At 40.7% G+C, this 20,553-nt stretch overlaps 1 protein-coding gene across 2 annotated transcripts in view; it reads right to left on the bottom strand.

Moving 5' to 3' along the window:
* ASTN1 (astrotactin 1) overlaps positions 1–20,553 on the bottom strand; it is a 361,917-nt gene that overhangs the window by 112,910 nt on the left and 228,454 nt on the right. For both annotated transcript variants that reach the window (XM_060774412.2, XM_060774413.2), the window contains exons 9-11: positions 12,602–12,676; positions 8,581–8,718; positions 6,010–6,160 (exon numbers count right to left, since the gene is read on the bottom strand). In XM_060774412.2, the coding sequence (XP_060630395.2) occupies positions 6,010–6,160; positions 8,581–8,718; positions 12,602–12,676 (364 nt within the window). The remainder of the gene's footprint in view (positions 1–6,009; positions 6,161–8,580; positions 8,719–12,601; positions 12,677–20,553) is intronic.

The following is a 20,553-nucleotide window of genomic DNA, read 5'->3' as shown; positions in this document are numbered from 1 at the left end:
GAGTGGCCAACCCCCCTGTTTAAGGAGCTTCACTGGCTGCCGTTTATTTTCTGGGCCCAATTCAAGGTGCAGGTTATCACCTAAAAAGCCCTAAATGGTTTGGGACCCGCCTACCTTCGTTACCGTATCTCCCTCCATAAACCAGCCTGGGTCCTTCAATCCTTGGGGGAGGCCCTCCTTTCGCCCCTGCCAGTGTCACAGGCTCGTCTTGTGAGCACAAGGGAGAGAGCCTTCTCTGTGGCCCCCCAACTCTGGAACTCATTATCCGGAGAGGTTAGGGAAGTCCCTACCTTCGAAACCTTTAAAAAGAACCTTAAAACCTGGCTCTTCTTCTGCACCTTTGGTGAGTAGGTGTACAACATGACACTACTGCTCCCCTCAATGTTTCTGTCACTGAAGTACACGCCCCCCCTTGTGGGAAAGTTTGGTTTTACAACCCTGTTTTGATGAGCTCTCCTTTGTAAATAACCTGCTCCTCCTTTATCTCACCTTGAGTTTTTAACATTTTATCCTGCACATGTGGCCCGGCCATTGTCACTGTGATTGTGTTTATTGTAATTTTATATTGCTTAATGTATTCATATGTTTTTATGTAATTATGATGTTGTTTCTTGTTGTTTGTGTTTTTGGTTTTATTTCACTGTAATCTGTTGTTTGGGCTTGGCCTCATGTAAGCTGCCCCAAGTCCCCGTTGGGGGAGATGGTGGCGGAGTATAAATAAGGTTTATTATTATTATTGTTGTTGTTATTATTATTATTATTATTATTATTAATTAAATCTTGCCATCACTTCAAGATTTCAGTGTTTTCTTGATCAGGACATCCAGTGACTAAAGATTAGTAGAATTTTGCTTTGCACTTTGCTTCACTAAGACAAATTAATCAAAATAATTTACTTCACTGATTTTTTGTCCAGATTTATCAAGTGAGCAAAGAGATTTTCTTGCCCCTTTTATGATAATTTATCTATACTAACACAATATTTTCTGTTTGACTCAAACAACATATAGGGGAAAGAATAGAGGTCTAAGATGGCAGCTGGTTGACCTTTTTCTTCAGCCTCCACAGCCTATCCCCGCATTTCCTCCTTGTGTCTTTGTTTTTGCTTCTTTTCTTAGACATGCATCTGCTGCCATCGTTTTCTCCTGCTATCATGCCCGAGGCTGGGACTGGCCCGTAGGGACTGATAGCATTGGCACCAAAACCTCCTTGAAGGGTGAGAGCCAATTAAAATGTTCCATGCTGGAGACTTATAGAATACAAAAGATTCCTGAATACACTGGGAAGGTTTTCTGGCTGATGGGGCTGGCAATTCTGTTGAAACCATGATCTCATTATGGAAAGGTGAGGTGGAAAGGACTATGAACACACAACTGCTCTCAGCTACCTGTTGCAGCCTGTAAACTTTACAGAAGATCTACAGGCAATGGATAGCAACGATGGACAGGTGATGTAAGTTACAAGGTAAACCCAATAGCACAGTGGTTCTCAACCTGTGGGTCCCCAGATGTTTTGGCCTTCAATTCTCAGAAATCCTAACAGCTGGTAAACTGGCCAGGATTTCTGGGAGTTGAAGGCCAAAACACCCGGGGACCCACAGGTTGAAAAACACTGCAATAGCACATTCTCGGGCCCATTAAGTGACAATGAGGGAAGTTCACAAGTCATAATGTGCCTATCACTGCATCCCCAGGGTATTCTATGGAAGAATTGTTCTAGGTGCTGAAGAGCTTTTGGCTCAGGTAGAATAATCGAATAATAGAGTTGGAAGAGATCACTTGGACCATCAAGTCCAACCCCTTACCATACAGGAAAAGCACAATCAAAGCACCTCCAACAGATGGCCATCCAACCTCCAAGGAAGGAGCTTCTACAACACTTCACAGCAGAGAGTTCAACTGTTGAACAACTCTCATGATCATGACGTTCTCCCTAATGTTGAAGTGGAATCTCCTTCCCAGTCATTTGAATCCATTTATCCGAGTACTCATATCCATGACAGCAGTAAAAGGCCTGCTCCCTCTTCCTTATGAAAGCTTTTCAAATATTAGAAGATAGTGATCATGTCTCCTCTCAGCCTTCTCTTCTGCAGGCTAAACATACCCAGCTCTTTAAGCCGCTCCTCATAAAGCATGGTCTCCAGACCTTTAATCATTTTTCACATATACTGTTGTCAAGCCAGGAATCCCCATCCTCTATCTATGCATTTTGGTTTTTTCTGCTTAAGTGAAGTATCCTACATTTCTCCTTCTTAAAATTCAATTTGTTAGTTTAATCCCAGCTCTCTAACCTGTTGAGGTCATTTTGAATTGTGATCATCTCTTCTGGAATATTAACTATCCCTCCAAATTTGGTGTCACCTGAAAACTTGATAAGTTTGCCCTCTAAACCTTCATGGAAGTCACTAATAAGAATGTTAAACTGGGCCCAGAACCAAACCCTTTGACACCTCACTAGTCACTTCTTTCCAGGGTGAAGAGGAACCATTGAAGAGCACTCTTTTGGGTTCACTTGCTTAACCGATTACAAATCCACTTCACAGTAGTACTATCTAGCCCACATTTCACTATTTTGTTTGCAAGAAAATCATGGGGTGGGGGCATGTAAAATTATTCCCAACTCCAAAAAATGATAGTATGTTACAGGAGGGGATGCAGCTCCCTAGGGTCCAATAAGAGCCTAATGTGCCCCACCAACCCTTGGTAGATGCTGTCCCAGTTAACCTTTTCCAGGAATGTAGAACTTGGTTTGCTGAACACTGAGAAAGATTTGAAAAATAGGTCACTTTTGATTTCCTTGGACCTCTCAAAAGTGTTTGATCAGTCGTAATATCCTATAGGACTGACTCTGTGAGGTGGCACTTGGAAGCCCCAAACCATAATCAACCTTTAAAAGGAACTGCACTGTGTGCCAATATACTTTCGAGTCTCCTTTCACCGCCAACTTAAGATCTAACTATTAAATATTAATACTATACAACAGAATATTCAATAAAAACATGCATGCATACCTAAATATGCAGATAAATGGTGCATCATAAAAGTAAACTGAAAAAAAGGTCTTAAACTAGGACAATGTACATGTGAACAGGAATTTATGTATCAGAACCTTTGCTTAATTCCACACTGATATCTCTAAGCCACAGAAAGGAACGTAAGTAACTGCCATATTAAAGAAACTTTTTTTTCCAATTTTCTTCATTTCAGTCTTTCTATTTTCTACCCTTAAGGATGCTGCAAATGCAACTGATTTTTTTCTGCATGGGGTGAGGGAATCACACATTGGCCACTGCTCATTTTGTATTTCCAAAAGCAAGAAGTTTGGAAGCAGTTCTAAAATATAGAAAAAATAGAATATAAACATTCTGACAGGAGAGGCAAAATTGTCCACTATGTAGCTGAAACACAATGATTTGGAACAGAACTTGACTGGTCTGAATATGGAATTGCAAGCAAACAAGTACTTAGTTCAGAAGAACTATATTTTTTCCAAATCGATTTTGACCCCACCCAAAATTTGTTGATTTTGACCGATATCAATCAATGTATGAAAATGCCTTGTCCATATATGCCTCTTATATAAGTTGATGATGCAATATGGACTTTAATTTATTGAGAAACTTCTCACTGTTGTCTTTAAAGATTACAATAAGTTTTGGAGCTTTTTCAATCTCTTATATGTTTGTTTTAAGACAGTGGTTCTCAACCTGTGGGTTCCCAGGTGTTTTGGCCTACAACTCCCAGAAATCCCAGCCAGTTTACCAGATGTTAGGATTTCTGGGAGTTGAAGGCCAAAACATCTGGGGACCCACAGGTTGAGACTGTAACTTTAAGTATATTGCATGTTTACTTTGCATGTGTGAATTATTTCTTTTTAACTTTTGGTTTTGTACACATAGTTTTAAAGATGTTCCAAGCTTGTGTTGCCACAGATATAGGCTAACTTTCTCACTTCTAATGCTGATGTTATTTAATATACCCCTCCCTCCTGCTGTCAGCAGCCATTTCAGAAGTTTCTGTCTAGAAAGTTCTCCACAAGCTAATCCTCTGCCTGCTCCTCACACCTTGTCTTTGCCAAGATTTCTCTCTCTCTGCAAAGAACAAGTGTAAAGGAAGATTGTCAGCAATGAAACAAGTGATATAGTTTCACAGCCACCGTTTAAAGCAGATGGATTGCTTTCCACCTATCTCTCATGGGAGGCTTTGTGGAAAGGTATGTGGGGGAAGGCAGACTATGGGTAAATTAAATGGGGCGTGGAGGCAGAGGTATAAGAAGAAAACATCTCTCACTAGGTACTGAGTGTGGATATCTGAGCCACAGGGTCTTGCAGATGCGCAAAAACAGAAGGGAAGAAAAGGAAGAGAGTTGTTTGTTAATCCTGTAAACATAACAGGAAAACCAGGGACAGGTCTGTATGGAAATCCCACTAACACAATCCAACCCACAAGTCCCCCTACCAATCCCAGGAAAATGAAAGGAACTCTCAATAAGCACAGAGACACTCCCATTTTGACAAATGCATAGAAGTGGTCTCAGCTGATGTAGCAACTGAGATTGTGGGATCCAAACATCCTCCTTCCAGCCTCTTGGCCTCAATTCACTGATCATGGTCTATGAAGGTGGTCTCCATTTATGGTTTTATTACTGACTACAGGAAGAACTGGTTTAAAAGGCTAAGGAGCTTCTCCGAGGCAATCTTGAGAGCATCCCTGGAGTCCTTTAGCTGTTTACATATCCAGTTGGGCCAAGGACACATCAGGATCATTGCCATCACCATTGGTACCAGAAAGCAACCCTTTCAAAAAGACATGCAAGCAACATCTCATTTCTGGTTATGTTGCTCTGTGCCTCACGTGACATTACCTTATATGTGATATTGTCAGTAAGCCTATGAGAGAGAGATGCTTACTGGTGACAATAAACCATAGTGGTAGGTCCACTGGCAGCATGGAAAGCAGATCAAACCAAATACCTGTCCACACATCAAAACTGCAAGATTACTCCAGAGCTTCCAAGAAGCTCCAGAGCAAATCCACTGTTGCAAATGAATGTCTAGATGTAGTGAGTATGTCACAAATCCAGTCTGTCCATTGTGTGGACTCACCACAGCAGCTGAGCAACAAGTCCACATTATTTTGGCTGTGTAGTCATTCTGTGATATTCTAAGGAAGGACAAGTTCAGAGAGGAAAACAGCTAAGGAAAGCAAGGTTTGTATGTAATTTCCTGCTTTGTCCTGGTCTCAGTTCAGATGATGACTTCAACGGAAGTGGACATGATAGCCAGGAGCCGAGATGGAACTCCATGACTGGTTAAAAGCAGTGACAGTTGTGACATGATCATAATCCACTTCCTTCCCTGCACTGATGAGTACAAGCAAATAGTGATTGTACTGGCGCCAAGTCTGGACAGCAGGTTGGCCTGAACTAGATGTGATCCTGCTGTCCAGACTACCCTGAAGCCATGGGATACTTTAGAGTTTTCAGAAAATTCTGGAGTTTCCCTCAACTTTGCCCAAAGTGGAGCAAAGTTGATTTAAATGGACTAGAATAGAATAGCTTTATTGTCATTCCACCATTGCACAATGAAATTAAATGCTTTCCCTAGCACACATCATAAAAAACACACCCATCCCTCCACACTCCACACTCCAACCACCACTGCACAATCTCCAATGCCACATCCAATGTCACATCAATATAGTTACAGCTCTAGGATAAAAGTTATCTCTCAGTCTGTTTGTCTTTGTCACCATGTACCATATGCCAGATGGTAATAATTCAAAAGAAGAATATGCTTGGTGAGATGGATCATTGAGACTGTTCTAAAAAATAAAAACCTGATATTCAATTGATGCAGCTGTGATTGAACAATCAATTCAGGATAAGTCTATGTTTTTGAATTCATGTAGACAAGTCAATATGCTGGAGTTTGGAGATATCCCCATGGACAGGCAATCTCATCTTCATGCTCCCACTCCCCCAAGGGGCAACTAATAAGAGTATGCATACCATACAGCCTGTGGAGTCTAATTTTCGATCTGCAATACAGCGGAAGTTCTTGCTGCAGCCACCATTGTCCTTAGAGCAGTCCCGAACTGGCCCAAATGAATCCAGAAGAACTTCAAGGCTGTCAAAGGAGGAGGAAGTCATCAATTCTTCCCTGCAGCAAAGAAAAACAAAACACTGTTTACTATTTGTTGCTGTTGCACAGCAAATATTCAACAATATTTATGGAGTAAGGCAAACAGATAGATGTATTACTTCAAAGAGGTTTCCATCCTATACCAAGATGGTTACAATCCCACATCAAGATTCAGACACCCTGGGAGACAGTGGTGAAAAGGAAGCCAAACAGCAAAGGGAACAAAAACAGTAAAATGGGAAGAGGAAGATGAAAATAACTGTACTAGATAATTATATAAAATATGGAAATATATAATATAGTTTGAATATGTTCTGCATCACTTCAATTTCTAACTAATGAAGATTACTTCACATATTTTAGTGGCAAATTACTGGAGCTACAACCGAAGACATTCTGTAGCAGATCATTAGCAAAACTTACAAAGATTTGACACTGTTAGAATAAAATAATACAGATACAATATCTCTTATCCAGAATTCCAAAATCAAAAATGGTTGAGATAGTGACACCTTTGCTTTCTAATGGTACAAGGTATATAAACTGCTTCATTGCTGAGGATCCCCCTGCAGTCCACACAACTATAGACAGTTTGTGGAAGACCTAACATTCCAGTGTCTGGCCCTACAGCATTGCAGGCAGTTTCAAAAGTGTGAGATAAAGATCATCAGCTACTGTAGTAGCTGGATCTAGAGGGCAAGGCTGGCTTGTCACATTTGAGTTACCTTTTTGCCTCCATCAGTAGGAATATAGCCTCCAGATAGAGGAAGGTAATAGTACTACTGGTTTGGAAGCTGAGTGGTATGAGGTGATGTTAAGGCAGTGGTTCTAAACCTGTGGGTCCCCAGATGTTTTTGCCTTCAACTCCCAGAAATTGTAAAAGCTGGTAAACTGGCTGAGATTTCTGGGAGTTATGGGCCAAAACACCTGGGGGTCCACAAGTTGAGAACCACTGTGGTAAGGGATCAGAAAGGAGAAGGTTAAGAGTCATAATAGTCATGTTTACATATTTGAAAAGGTTTCATATTGACAATGCACCAGATTTTTATTTCTGCTGCTCTAGAGACTAGAGACCAGCCCACATTAGCCACAAACCCCGAGTCAGGCCAGATTTCACCTCTGGGCATCCACATGACATTCAGGAATCTCTGGCTCATAATAAGGGGTAAAATCAGCAAAATTGCTATTACCTTGCATTAGCAGAAGTTGAGGAATGTTCCTAGGTTTTGTCAACATTCCGGAGTAATCTACAATTTGGGGGTTGGTATGGAAAGTTGAACCTGTCCTAATTCAAACTGGCCCAATGTCCACACAGGCCAATGGCATAATTTCCTGTTCCCTGTGTTCTGCAGCACAGGGTATAAAGCATGGAACTTATCTTTGTTGTGCCTTGTCATTGTGATAACTGTTCACAGTACTGCAGAGCGCTCGTGGTCATTGCAAGACACCTTTGTGGATGTCAATAAAGGCACCCAACAAAAGCCATGATCACTCCAGAGCTGACTGTCACTGTGATGAAAATTACTCCAGTTCCAGTAGAGCCGAATCAACTCAACCATTTAGACTCTGTTCCGCTGCTACAGGAAGAGAGAGGTGGTCAATATAGCCACCCATGGGGATGATCCCAAGCACTGCCACTCCAGACTGTCCCAGAATTTGTAGCTTATGCAGATAAGCACTAGGGTATGGAGCAATGGATTCAAACTGTAGGAAAAAAGATTCTTCCTAACAGATGTTTGGCTGTGAAATATATATCCAGAGAGAAGTTTTTTTTCTACAGGTTTTTAAAAAATGCTGGACGGCATCTAACAGGAGTGCTTTGATTGTGTTTCCTTACATGGCATGGGATTGGACTGGATGAACCTTGAGATCTCTCTCAACTATATGATTCTATAATTCTATTCTATTCTTCTTTAGTTAGACTTTATCTGAAATACTGTGTGCCAGTTCTGGGAACCATAATTCAAGAAGGATTTTGAGAAGCAAGTAATTACTTGGAGGAGGGCAACTAAAATGGTAAAAGGTGTGGAAACCATGCGCTATGGCTTAGGAATCTGGCTGGATATATTTAACCTGGAGAAAAGAAGGTTGAGTTGACCCAACAGCCATATTCAAATATTTTGAATGATGTCATATTGAAGATGTAGTCAGCTTGTTTTCTGCTGCTCCAGAAACAGAAACATATAGCAATTAATTCAAATTACAGAAAAAAGAGATTCCACCAACATTAAAAGCTTTCTAACTGTAAAAGCAGTTTGACAGTGGAACATGCTGTCTCTGAGTTCAATGGGGTCCTCTACTTTGGAGGTTGTTGAACAGAGATCAGATGGCCACCTTGCAGAAGGGATTTGATTGTCTGTTCCAGCATTGCAGAGGACTGCATGATTTTGTATGATTCTATAAATGCCATTGTCAAGTGGCCCCAGGGCTCTACTTACCTGACCTCCACAGCATCCTCCATCACAGTCATGTCCGTTTTACACTTGGCAGATGGGTTGATGGCTAATTCAGCAGGTGGGATCACAAAACTCTTGCTTAATGGAAGCCACATCCCTTCCCCAAGAGTGTAGGTGAATCTGAATCAAAAGCATAAAGGGTTCAGTGGAAACATCTAACAAGGTCAAACACATTTCCTTGAGGTATACATAGAGAGATGTTCCCCTTTTCGGAACTTTCGTTTTTAGCATGTTTCTTTTCTACAATCATAATGTTATTTGATTGAATTTGAATCAATTAATGTGTATCAATTTTTAAGTACTGCAGTTGAAAAATGCCATGCACAATCTCTACTGTGCCTTACTAACTTCTGAGCTGCTGTTTTTTTCACTGCTCTCTGGGAGGCAGGGATATTGCCTCCCCTGCTCTCCAACAAGAGATTTGTTTTATTATTTATCAGGCACAGTAAAAATGATTTGGAGCTATAAAAGGTACATAATTATATAGCATGCTTAGCAGCAAAGCAGTGTGAGATTCAGCTGAGCAAAACAGAAATGTTGGAGCTGAGACCAAACCAAGGCAGAAAAGAGTGCTAAGACAGAAATCAAATGATTCAGGGCTGAGGTGAAATGGCTGCCTCAAATTCACAATTCAATCTGCAAAAAAATGATGTCCATGTGTATGATTCATTCTTTGGTTTTGGAATGTTGTGTGGGAATCCTACAATTGATAAAAGTAAATTCAAAACTTTTTTAAAAATAAACTTTATTAAGAATTTTGTTAAAAGAAAGCAGAACAAAAAGGGAGGAGGTAAAAAAGAAAGAAGCAAACAAAACAAACAAACAAAAAGGATATGTGTGTGTGTGTGTGTGTTCAAAGATAGAGACAATAAAGAAAAACAGAGAAATGGTTTAAGAGAAAGAAATTGTTGACTTCCTTGGGTATCTTCCGAGTGCGTTCTTCCTTGTCTTTCTCTTGTTTTATTTTCTTCAACTTCTTTTTCTTTTCTGTTCTTTTCTTTCCCCTTTTCCTTCCTCCTTCTCTTTATATTAGTATGTTTCTCTTTTTCGATCTTAAATACTCTGTAACTTTCGGCCAGTCTGTTCCCTTCAAAACTTTTAAGATTTCATTTGCCCATATGACCTAGAACCCAGCCTTAAAATATCTGAAGAAATATTGTAAATATTGTAAAAATACATTTGTGGTGAATTTTATAATTGATAATTTTATACATGCACTGAGTTCTAATATAATCTCATGCTCGGCCAAATATGTCAGAATGTCTGTGCAAAGTCACCGAGTAAGATCCATGACTTAAGAGGAACTCTTGGAGACCTTACACTGGCCTTTCCTCCAGTGTTTGCTTGGTTTCGTCAATCCTTCCTTTTGTGAATAAAAAGCTCAGAAATTATAAAGCCATTTGTCACATGATACATCTTCTGCATGGTATGATGGTTTGAGTGCTAGACTAGGATACTGGGAGACCAGAAATCATATCCTTGCTTGGCCAGGGAAACTGGAAAGTTACATTCTTTCAGACTCAGGGAGGTTCTACACAGGCACATAATGTGGCTCTGAATTGGAATAAAAATACTGGGTGTCATGGCCAGCTGTGATAGTGAGGGCAAGGAGTTGCTTGAAGGGTCAGCAGGGGAGATGGAGCAGCTTCCAGTAGTCTCCACAGCATAGCTCACTAATGATGATGAGCAACCAGAGGTTGCCATTACTCCTCAGCAGTACATTGCTGTACATTGGAACCAATGTACATTGGAACCAGTTAGCAAGGGGTTAAACATAATCCCAACTTTAGAATCCAGGGGAGAGCGTGCAGGGTTTCACAGGTCTGTGACATTAACAAAGAAAAAAGTACTACACAAGCAACAGCTGAGATATTAGGATAAAGAGGCTCTCCATGTGAAGGTTTGATGTGGCAGTCAACACTGTTGTTTCTTGACTGAACGCTGACTGTTATACTTCAGCACTCAGCATTTCGAACTCTGGATTGTGACCTTGGCTATCATTTATTCTTGACTTAACTCTATTTCTCTGGCTTGACTTCACTAATTGAACCGTGGACTTTGGCATTGGTTCACCCTTATAAGATGTTTAGACTGTGCGCTTCTGATTCTGGACTGTTGCCTTTGGTTGTCTGACACCTTCTTGCTATTTATTTTGGACTACACTTTTGATAAAACAGTGAGTTTATGACACTGGTTCTGGTTTGTACTATGGTCAGACAGGAGTGCTGGCAGCCACCTTGACATTGGGACGTTGGGCCCATGGACCAGCCATGCTGAAGCCAGTTCGGCATGGCTAAGCATGGCCTGAATAGGAATGGGGATTCATGGGAAACCAAGAACAGTACAGAGTTTCACAGAGGAAATGAATCCTGACATACAGCCAGCCTTACTTTCCAACAGTAAAGGAAGATAACAAAAATAACAATTTGTATGAAACACACTCTGGTGATGATAAAGTTATAGAGAAAAACGTGGGATTGGAAAACAACTGAACAAACACTTCTTGCTGACGCATGTTGTAGGAATGGTTAGGTACTGTCAGAATCTTCGTAATTCGGAATAAATTCAGAAAAATTACAATTTCAAGGCAATTTTGAAGTTTTTAAGAAAGCCAGAAGTCCCTTTGGCCTTCCAAAGCTTTTTCCTCCATTTTTGTTACAACTCATGAAGTGAGTCGGAAATTATTCAGCTTTCCCCCGCTCCTGGTCCCTGGCCTCGGTTCAAGCCAGAGAAGCCAGTTTTAAACCAGAGAAGGAAAGAATTTCCTGGCCTCAGCTCAAGCCACAGAAGCCAGTTTTAAACCAGATAAGGGTTTTAAACCAGAAAAGGAAGGAATTTCCTGGCATTGACTCTAGCCAGAGAAGCCAGTTTTAAATTAAATAAGGGAAGAATTTATTCCATTTGCTTTTCCCCGCTTCTGGTTCCTGGCCTCACTCAAGCTAGAGAAGCCAGTTTTAAACCAGAGAAGAAAAGAATTTATTCCACTTGCTTTTCCCTGCTTCTGGAGTAAAACAACTACTTTCAAAGTAAATACCACCCAATGAAACTGGAAATAACACTTTCAAACCATTAATGAAAGGATTCAGAAATCTCAGAAGTTTCAAACAAGCCTAGTGAGTTGCTTTCTTTGGGAGTGACTGCTCTTTCAATGTGCCATCAAACCAACCTGGCTTTCAAAGAAGAGACAGCTTCTGCTAGAAAAATAGGCTCAACTCATTTGAGAATGACACTTGAGAGGCCCTGCCCTTTTTGCTCATTTCATCATAATATTTAAATAATACCCAGTTCCACATATCCCAAAAGGAAGAGTGAGCAACACATAGTCTGAAGTGTATGGCAGTTAAATGCTAGCATGTGTAACTTACAGCTCATGTTAGGCTAGGGATTCCAGAAAGTAGATCCAAATTAGAAAAAGATGGACTAAGGTTTGAAGCTCAAGCATGAGAGAAATACAGCTTTATTGCTTACATGCTCCTAGTAAGATGTCCTTATACATGAATTTTTGCTTTCATTCTCACTGTGCATGGGTTTCAACTTTTAAAAATTGCAGTGGCATTCTTGCTAATTAAATTGGTTGGTGCAGAAAAGTGTAAAATTAAAGAGAATGCAGGTGCAGATGTTTCTAGAATCCAAAATAGGAACACATAATGGATTCAGTGTGAGTCTGAGGTGGATGCACTGAGAATACAGTGAAATTTATGTGGACTTTGGGATGTGTTTGGTTTACAGCTCCAATTGTTCCAAGCAGCTTTGCTTAAACCATAGCCTGGATTCAACAAAATCTGTTTGGTATATAGCAAAAGATTTGAACAGATGAGGGATTTATCAAATATTTTAGTTGTCACGGCAAATTCTCCTTTTCATTGAAATGTTTACTAGTGAACACTTGGTGCACCTAATGCAAAAGATAACCTGTTTGTATTATACACTGAAGGGAAGAAAGAACCATGGATGAGAGAAAAGGGGAAAAACACATGGGCTCTCCAGTCAGACCAAAACATACCTGAATATCTTGTCAGAAGGCTGTTCTCCCAGGACCAAATCAAACCCACGCTGGAATATGGTATATGGCCATGGCCTGGAAAAGATAATTCAATAATACAATTAATCTATATAAATAAAAATGTAATGTTCGTTTGTAGGACTAACATATCTCAAAAACCACTGGACGAATTGACACCAAATTTGGACACAAGACACCTAACAACCCAATGTATGTCCTTCACTCAAAAAAATTGATTTTGTCATTTGGGAGTTGTAGTTGCTGGGATTTATAGTTCACCTACAATCAAAGAGCATTCTGAACCCCACCAATGATGGAATTGAACCAAATTTGGCACACAGTTCTCCCATGACCAACAGAAAATCCTGGAAGGGTTTGGTGGTCAGTGTCCTTTGGTTTTGGAGTTGGTAGTTCACCTCCAGAGATCACTGTGGACTCAAACAATGATGGATCTGGACCAAACTCTACACGAATACTCAATATGCCCAAATGTGAACACTGGTGGAGTTTGGGGAAAATAGAATCTTGACATTTGGGAATTGTAGTTGCTGGGATTTATAGTTCACCTACAATCACAGAGCATTCTGAAGCCCATCAACGATAGAATTGGGCCAAACCTCATACACAGAACACCCATGTGGGCCACAGCAACACGTGGCAGGGGACGGCTAGTATTTTTATACGATTTTATATTGTCGGCTTAGTTTTTTTCAGGATAGCCACTGAAGTGACATGAAATATATAACATATGGGCAAAGGAAATAGAAAAAAGGGAAAGAAAAAGGCTGATTACTTTATTTCACTAATTCTAAGACACACTTTCTCCCCATAAAAATCGAAGCTAAAAAGGTGGGTGACTTTTTGGATCGTCCATATTCTAGATTTGCAGTTGTTGTCATTGTTTCTTTTAAAGAGGGTCAGGAGTGGCAGTGATCACTGAGAAAATGGTAGGGAATGTGTGTGGAGAGCAAGTGGGGAGACATGAAGCTTCATTCAAATCTCTCAGCTGGTTTCTTCCTTTTCCTTGGCTACCTTACTCCCAGTCTCTAAGTTGATTTTCCCTTTCCTTTGCTGTCTTACTCGTAGTCTCTCAAATGGTTTCTTCTTTCCTTCACTACCTTACTCCCAATCTCTCAGCTGGTTTTCCCTGTCCTTTGCTTTCTTTACTCCTGATCTCTCAGCTTTTTACCTTTTTCCCTGCCATACTCCCAATCTCTCGTCTTTTTCCCTTTCCTTCACTGCCTTACTCTCAATCTCTCAGTTTTTTTTCCTTTTCCTTCACTGTCTTACTCCCAACCTCTCTGCTGGTTTGCTCTTTCTTTAAATGCCTTATTCCCAATCTCTCAGCTAGGTTTTCTGCTTTCCATAAGCTCCCCATCTCTATGGAGTCTATGGTTTCTCTAAGGAAAATTTTTTCTCTAAAACTGAAGTTCCAAAAAGGGGTTTTTTTTTGTCTGTGTCAGGAGCGACTTGAGAAACTGGAAGTCACTTCTGGTGTGAGCGAATTGGCCATCTACAAGGATGTTGACAGGATTTTTTGAAGACAGGAAAGCTTAGAGAAGACAATGATGCTGGGGAAAATGGAAGGAAAAAGGAAGAGGGGCCGACCAAGGGGAAGATGGATGGATGGTATCCTTGAAGTGACTGGATTGACTCTGAAGGAGCTGGGGGTGGTGACGGCCAACAAGGAGCTCTGGCGTGGGCTTTTCCATAAGGTCATGAAGAGAAAGAAGCAAGTGAACAAATAAACAACAACAATCTACTCGCTACTTGCTTGTTACCCACAATTTCCTTCTCATCTCTCTCCCAGCTTGATCACCATGGCTCCAGAAGCAAAAAGGCTCCTGGATTTGAAGGATATGCCAGGAGGATGTCCTTCCTTACCCTTTCCCTCAGCCATGATAGGTTCAGGAGAGCATGTGTCATACCAAATTTGCCTGCGCCACCCAGTAGAGTTTGTTAGTGCTAAAAATGAAGCTGACTCACTGCAACTTACAAAAACTTAAAACTCCTTCCAAAAACTTTGTAAATTCCTGATTTAATTTATTGGGTTCGGGCCCTGCCTATCTTTGTGATCGCATCTCCCTCTATGAACCGGTGCGAACTTTAAGATCTTCCGGGGAGGCCCTCCTTTCGTTCCCACCACCCTCACAAGCACGGTTGTTGAGGATGAGAGAGAGGGCCTCCTCAGTGGTGGCCCCCCGCCTCTGGAACGCCCTTCCTGGAGAAATAAGACAGGCCCCATCTCTTCCCTCCTTTTGTAAGAGCCTGAAGACCTGGTGGTTTAAACAAACCTTTGAGAACGACTAGTTCTAGCTCTGCCCCAGATACTGTTGAAATTGGCCATGTCTTTTTCTACCAATTACCCAGGTCACTTTCTTCAATTAGGCTCTTGAAATGTACAGCCATAGACTCTACCTAATTTCCCAGGCCCTCTAAGTTCGCATTAACCCGGCCCGGCCTTTTAAATTGCCTTGAACAGGCTGGATTATGTTAAATATATGTGCTATTGTGGTTTTTAATGCTTATATTGTCTTGTTAATTTTATGTTTATGCTGTTTTCTTTGTATGTATTGATTATGTTACTTGGAAACGGCTCTGAGTCCCCTTGGGGAGATAGAGCGGTATATAAAGTCCGTTTCTCTGGTTTTGTAATGTTGTTTCTCTGGTTTTGTAATGTGGGTTGTAAGTACAGATTTATCGAAAGACTTACGACCCATATCTGAATTTTTGCCTAGCCCTATTAAACAGATGTCTTCCTTCTATGTAGAATCTTGCAAGCAACTTTTGATGTGGTCCGTGTTATTCCTTCCCTCCTAACATTTTCTCCATGCTAGCTGAACTGTTGAAACCTCATAAAAGTTTATGAGTTGACATCATACAATTGCAGTCAAACATTAGACTGACAGTCTGCCTCATTTTGGAAGAAAAGACTCACTGTGGCATGTAAGAGACGTTAACACCTCTCAAACAGCTCTGAGGTAAGTAAACAAGACAGATGATAATTTCTTACAAGAGACAGACATATGTGGCTGGAATGCCCGAATCTAGGACTTCCATTACTCTCTCCAGCTCTTGAATTAGCCATGAATAGATTGCTAGTAGTAGGCAAGAACATGACATAGTGCTTCAGAAATACACACTGGCATGCAGGCCTGGGCGCACATGCACACACTCACAATGTTGTAGTTAAAAATTAATCCAGACATTGTGCACTGCAATCTTCAATTTGTGCAATATCTTCATCATTTTAAAAATGTACTTCAAGACACAATAAAGAAGCAACACTGCTACTTTCTTCGTATCTTTAGCTTATGGTAAATCCCAAAACGTCCTCCCTGAATGTCTCCATATTAAACACACATTATTTTGCTATCAGAGATGTAAATAATATATCATACTAGAATTTAACACTGAGACTCAAGAGAGGAGACTTCATAGGACTATACTCAATTACTGCATTTAAATGACTACATTTTGCTAGTCTTCTTGCATATACTGCACTCTCATTGTAAATATTTTGGTTATAAGAAGGAAAGCTTTTGAAGTCACAAAATATAAACTAAAAATCACGAGAGAATAGGTATCACTGCAATCTTCAATGCTACATATGTAGTCTAAACTAAGGGTGCCTCTGCATTGTAGTATTAATGCAATTTGACACCACTTTAATTGCCATAGCGCAATGCTATGGACTCATAGGAGTTGTAGTTTTACTAGGGAACTCTTCATACAGCCGTTGGAGCTCAGCCTATGATTGTGTTTAAGGATCAGGGTACTTTGGATGTGGGGAATGATGACAATAAGGTTCATGAAGGTAATGGGGATGTGGGGAATTATGACAATGAGATTCATGAAGGTAATGGTGTTTCCAATGAGAATGGAGAATGGAGATCCAGAGAATGGAGATCCCTGTTCAGAGAATGGAGATCCCTGTTCAAAGTGTATTTTCTCAAGAGAATGTTCCTGAAGGATACAGGAATGACGGTGTGCTCCCTGAATTGCTACCTGAGAATTGCCATAGTTTAGAGCCTAAGAACAGCTCGGCACCTGGCCCAGCTGCAGAAAATAATGAGCAAATAGATAGATGGGATGTTATTAGTCAGAATAGAAAAGCAGATTAGTCTCTCAGACGTTCTGCCAGGCTCAAAGAAAGAATGATAAAGGATTCAAGGCTAAAACGAAACCCATTTCTGGCCACTTGGGACATAGCGTAATGAGGAGACAAAAGTCCCAAGTACAGGATCTGTAGTCAGATGAAGTATTGTTTGGAATCAAGTCAAGACCTCGTTTCTGTTCCTTGGAAGCCTTGCTTTGGAAAGATTTGTGTGTTAAGTGCCTTTGATTCATGTTTTCAATTCTTGGATTTTATGATTATGTGTTAAGTGCCTTGGATTCATGTTTCCAGCTTTTGGATTTTGCTTTAGAAGTTTCTGCCTTTGTTTTTCATGAACTTTGATGGACTAATTTCCTGGACTATTTGTTCTGGCTTATCTTCCTACCTAATTTGGTTTACCTATTCCTTTAAAGTGCTTTTTACTATCACTGCTTTTTAATTATCTTTAATAAACAGATTGCATTTCTACTCAACTGTGTGTTGTTTAAAGTCAGAGGGCTTTTCCTAGTCTGGAGTGCAACAACAGCCCTATCAGGCCATGCCATTGCACCGTGAAAGGTAAGATGTGCTGGGCTGCTCGTGGGGTCCCACATGTCCTCCTTTCTTCCTCCATCACACAGTGGGGACAGGACAAGGTGCGCTGGCATCCTGTTTCCATCAGATGGCAGAAAAGGCAGCAATGTGTGGCAACATGAATTGCCCCACCATCTTTTCTGCCATCATATACAGGAAAATGCAGGTAGTGCCATTGGAACTACCCAAACTACTCTTCCCATAGTGGTGGAGAAACAGCCTTTTGACACTCCCCCCCCCCTCTTTGGGCAGAACGTGGGCGGAGCCTGCCATGCATCATATGATGGCACATGGCAGGCTCCGTCCTTGCCCAAATAAAAGTGGCAAAATGGGGCAAAATGTCTCATGTTAAGAGGTCCTAGGTCTTTAGCCTTCTCTACCAAAGAATGGCTATTCATCACCAAACTGCAATCCCAGGATTCCATACTGTTGAGTCATGGCTGTTGAAGTGGTGCCAAAGTGAATTAATTCTACAGTGTAGCTGCAGTTTAAACATTCCGTAGAATTCTGGTCTCTAGAGCTGTGAATTAAAATTGTGGCTCGTGACTCATAATACATATACATAGCATACTGAGGTTGAAGCTAATGATTGTACATTGCTGTAATTTCACTGAGTTAATCTAGAAACGCCTTCTCCCATTTTAGCATTTTCTAATTACACTTGTAATTTCTGACCCAATGCTAAATTAACCTCAGGTTTATTCACCCATCACTAATCAATATGAGCAGAGGCAGATATGTGAACTTAAGCTTTAGTCTCTAGTGGAAAAAGCAGATGAACTGGAAGCATTTATAAATGATAGGCTGAGTAGAGATGGTTCTATGTAGACACATAAGGAGGCATTTTAGGTATACGGGTCAATGAGGGTGAGTAAATAGCATTGCTTAAGAAAGTAGGAGACCTCCAGGTGGCTGAGGGCAGGAAAGTATGTGCCAATGTTAAACACTGTGATGGCACTGAAGATAGTTTTTGCATGCTTTCTTCCTTCACTATCTCTGAAAATTCCTACTTCACAATGTTTCTATGATAACACCCTGGCAATGGTGGGTAGGATCTCTTTGTGGCTCTTTCCTTCCTCTATTTCCCTCATACACCTTTCCCCTCTTCTTTCTTTCATTCATTCATTCATTCCTTTTTCCTGCCTTCTTTTTCTTTCTTCCATCCCTTCCTTCATCCCTTCTTGTCTTCCCTTCTTTCTCTTTTTTCCTTCCATCTCAAAATTTGTATGATTAAAAAGAGCAGCTAGTGCCCACTTGACCAACATTGCCTAGAATTGATCCTCCAGACAGGTCCAAAATGCAGAATCTATCTAGCTTTTACCTGAGGGGTCCAAACAAAACCAGAGGCAAAAGTGAATTAACGAAGAGAAAACTGGGCAACTAAACCAGGAAATCCCAATGAGGTTCTTCCTCGAGGGGCAAACCAAGAATGGACAACTTGGAAGTTCCTGAACAGACTCAGAAGTGGAGTGGGCAGATCAAAACACAACCTGGCAAAATTGCATTACCTAAAAGAATCCCACACCTTATGTGACAGTTGAGCACAACAGACAACTCTGCACCTGTATGCTTGTCCACTATGCCCTGCCTCATGTACAGAGGAAGAATTGCTGGAGGCTACAGACAATGCCATTGCTGTTGCCCATTTTTGGTCAAAAGATATTTAGTCACCTGCACTCCTTCTATTTTTATCGGTGTTATACAATTTATGCAATGCTTTTGATATGAAATAAATAAATCCTCCAGAATTTATTTGTAATGCCATCAGTGTCAGGTGTAGGCTTATTCAGTTCAAGACACAAAGTGCTCAATGGGTGGAATAATTTATTTAAGATAACGAAGCACCAATGCTGTCAGATCTCATGAGTATTACCTGCACCATATATTTATAGACATCACAATTCAAATAATATGTGGGCTTTCACCCCACTTGTTGAAGCATAGAGTATACTAGCTGCAGTCTATTAATCAAAACATCCCTCAGCTTACTCCCCATACCAGTCTCTTGAGAACAACCTTGGGACTGCTATAGCTTCCCACAGCAGGTCCATGAATCTGCCAAAACAAAGATAAGATTTCCCAACAAATGAGAAGTCTTGCCCTACAAGCCTCCATGAAAGAAAGCTCTATTAAAAATCTAGCACCACCCAGCATCCAGTATACATGTACATAATATTAAATGAAAATAAATGAACAGATACACAGATACAATATAGTAATAGTGTGCCTCAAAGAAATATGGCAGAACATAAGGTCCTGACAATCTGCAATTCCATTTCTTGATCATGCAAGGACAAGGTGGCAATTTTGCAGACCTCGAGATAAGACAGATAGAAAGATAGATGGAAAGCACCAGATCTATCTGGTCTTGCCAGCTAAACAGGGTCAGCCCTGGACAGTACTTCGATGGCAGATTTTAAAAATGAATACAAGGTGCCAAAGACTATATACTTCACGAGAAGGAAATGGCAAATAACCTGAGTGTTTCCTAAGAAAACCCTATGAAATTCATGGGATCATCATACATTCATGGGTGACTTGAAGGTGTGCATGCATGCTTCCGCACACATGACATAATTGGGTAGCTTAGCATAAGTCATTTAAGCAATTTGAAGTTTAAAACAACAATAATAATTTGAACACAATCAAAACATTGAATAACTTAGACCAGGTGTCCTCAAACTAAGGGCTATGGGACAGATTCACCCCTCCAAGGTTGTTTACCCAGTACCCACTATAAACTTTTGAATACAACTGCCACCATTGGTGTCATTCTGTTATTGCCACTCACTTCTTGCTTCTTAAATTTCCTTTTCTTTCCTTTTCTTTCCTTCCCTTTCTCTATCTCCCTCTAAAACGAAGGGATCCTCTCCACCCCTTCTTGCTCCTTAAATTGCCTTTCCCTTTCCCTTTCTCTCCTGTGCTCTCCTCTCTCTGTTTTTCCTTATCACTCCCTCCAAAGTGGAGGAAGGGAGGAAAGGAAAAAGAAAGAAAGAAAAAGTAAAAGTAAGAAAGAGGATCCTTGATTTAGACCAGGGGTCCTCAAACTAAGGTCCGGGGGCTGGATACGACCCTCCAAGGTCATTTACCCGGCCCTCACTCAAGGTCAACCTAAGTCTGAAACAACTTGAAAGCACACAACAACAACAACAACAACAACAACAACAACAACAATCCTATCTCATCAGCCAAAAGCAGGCCCACACTTCACATTGAAATACTACTACTACTACTACTACTAATAATAATAATAATAACACTT

This window comes from Anolis sagrei, chromosome 4 (assembly GCF_037176765.1).
Source record: "Anolis sagrei isolate rAnoSag1 chromosome 4, rAnoSag1.mat, whole genome shotgun sequence".
NCBI classification, from domain to species: domain Eukaryota; kingdom Metazoa; phylum Chordata; class Lepidosauria; order Squamata; family Dactyloidae; genus Anolis; species Anolis sagrei.
Note: the sequence above shows the minus strand (reverse complement) of the source record. Positions and strands in the feature narration are given on the sequence as shown.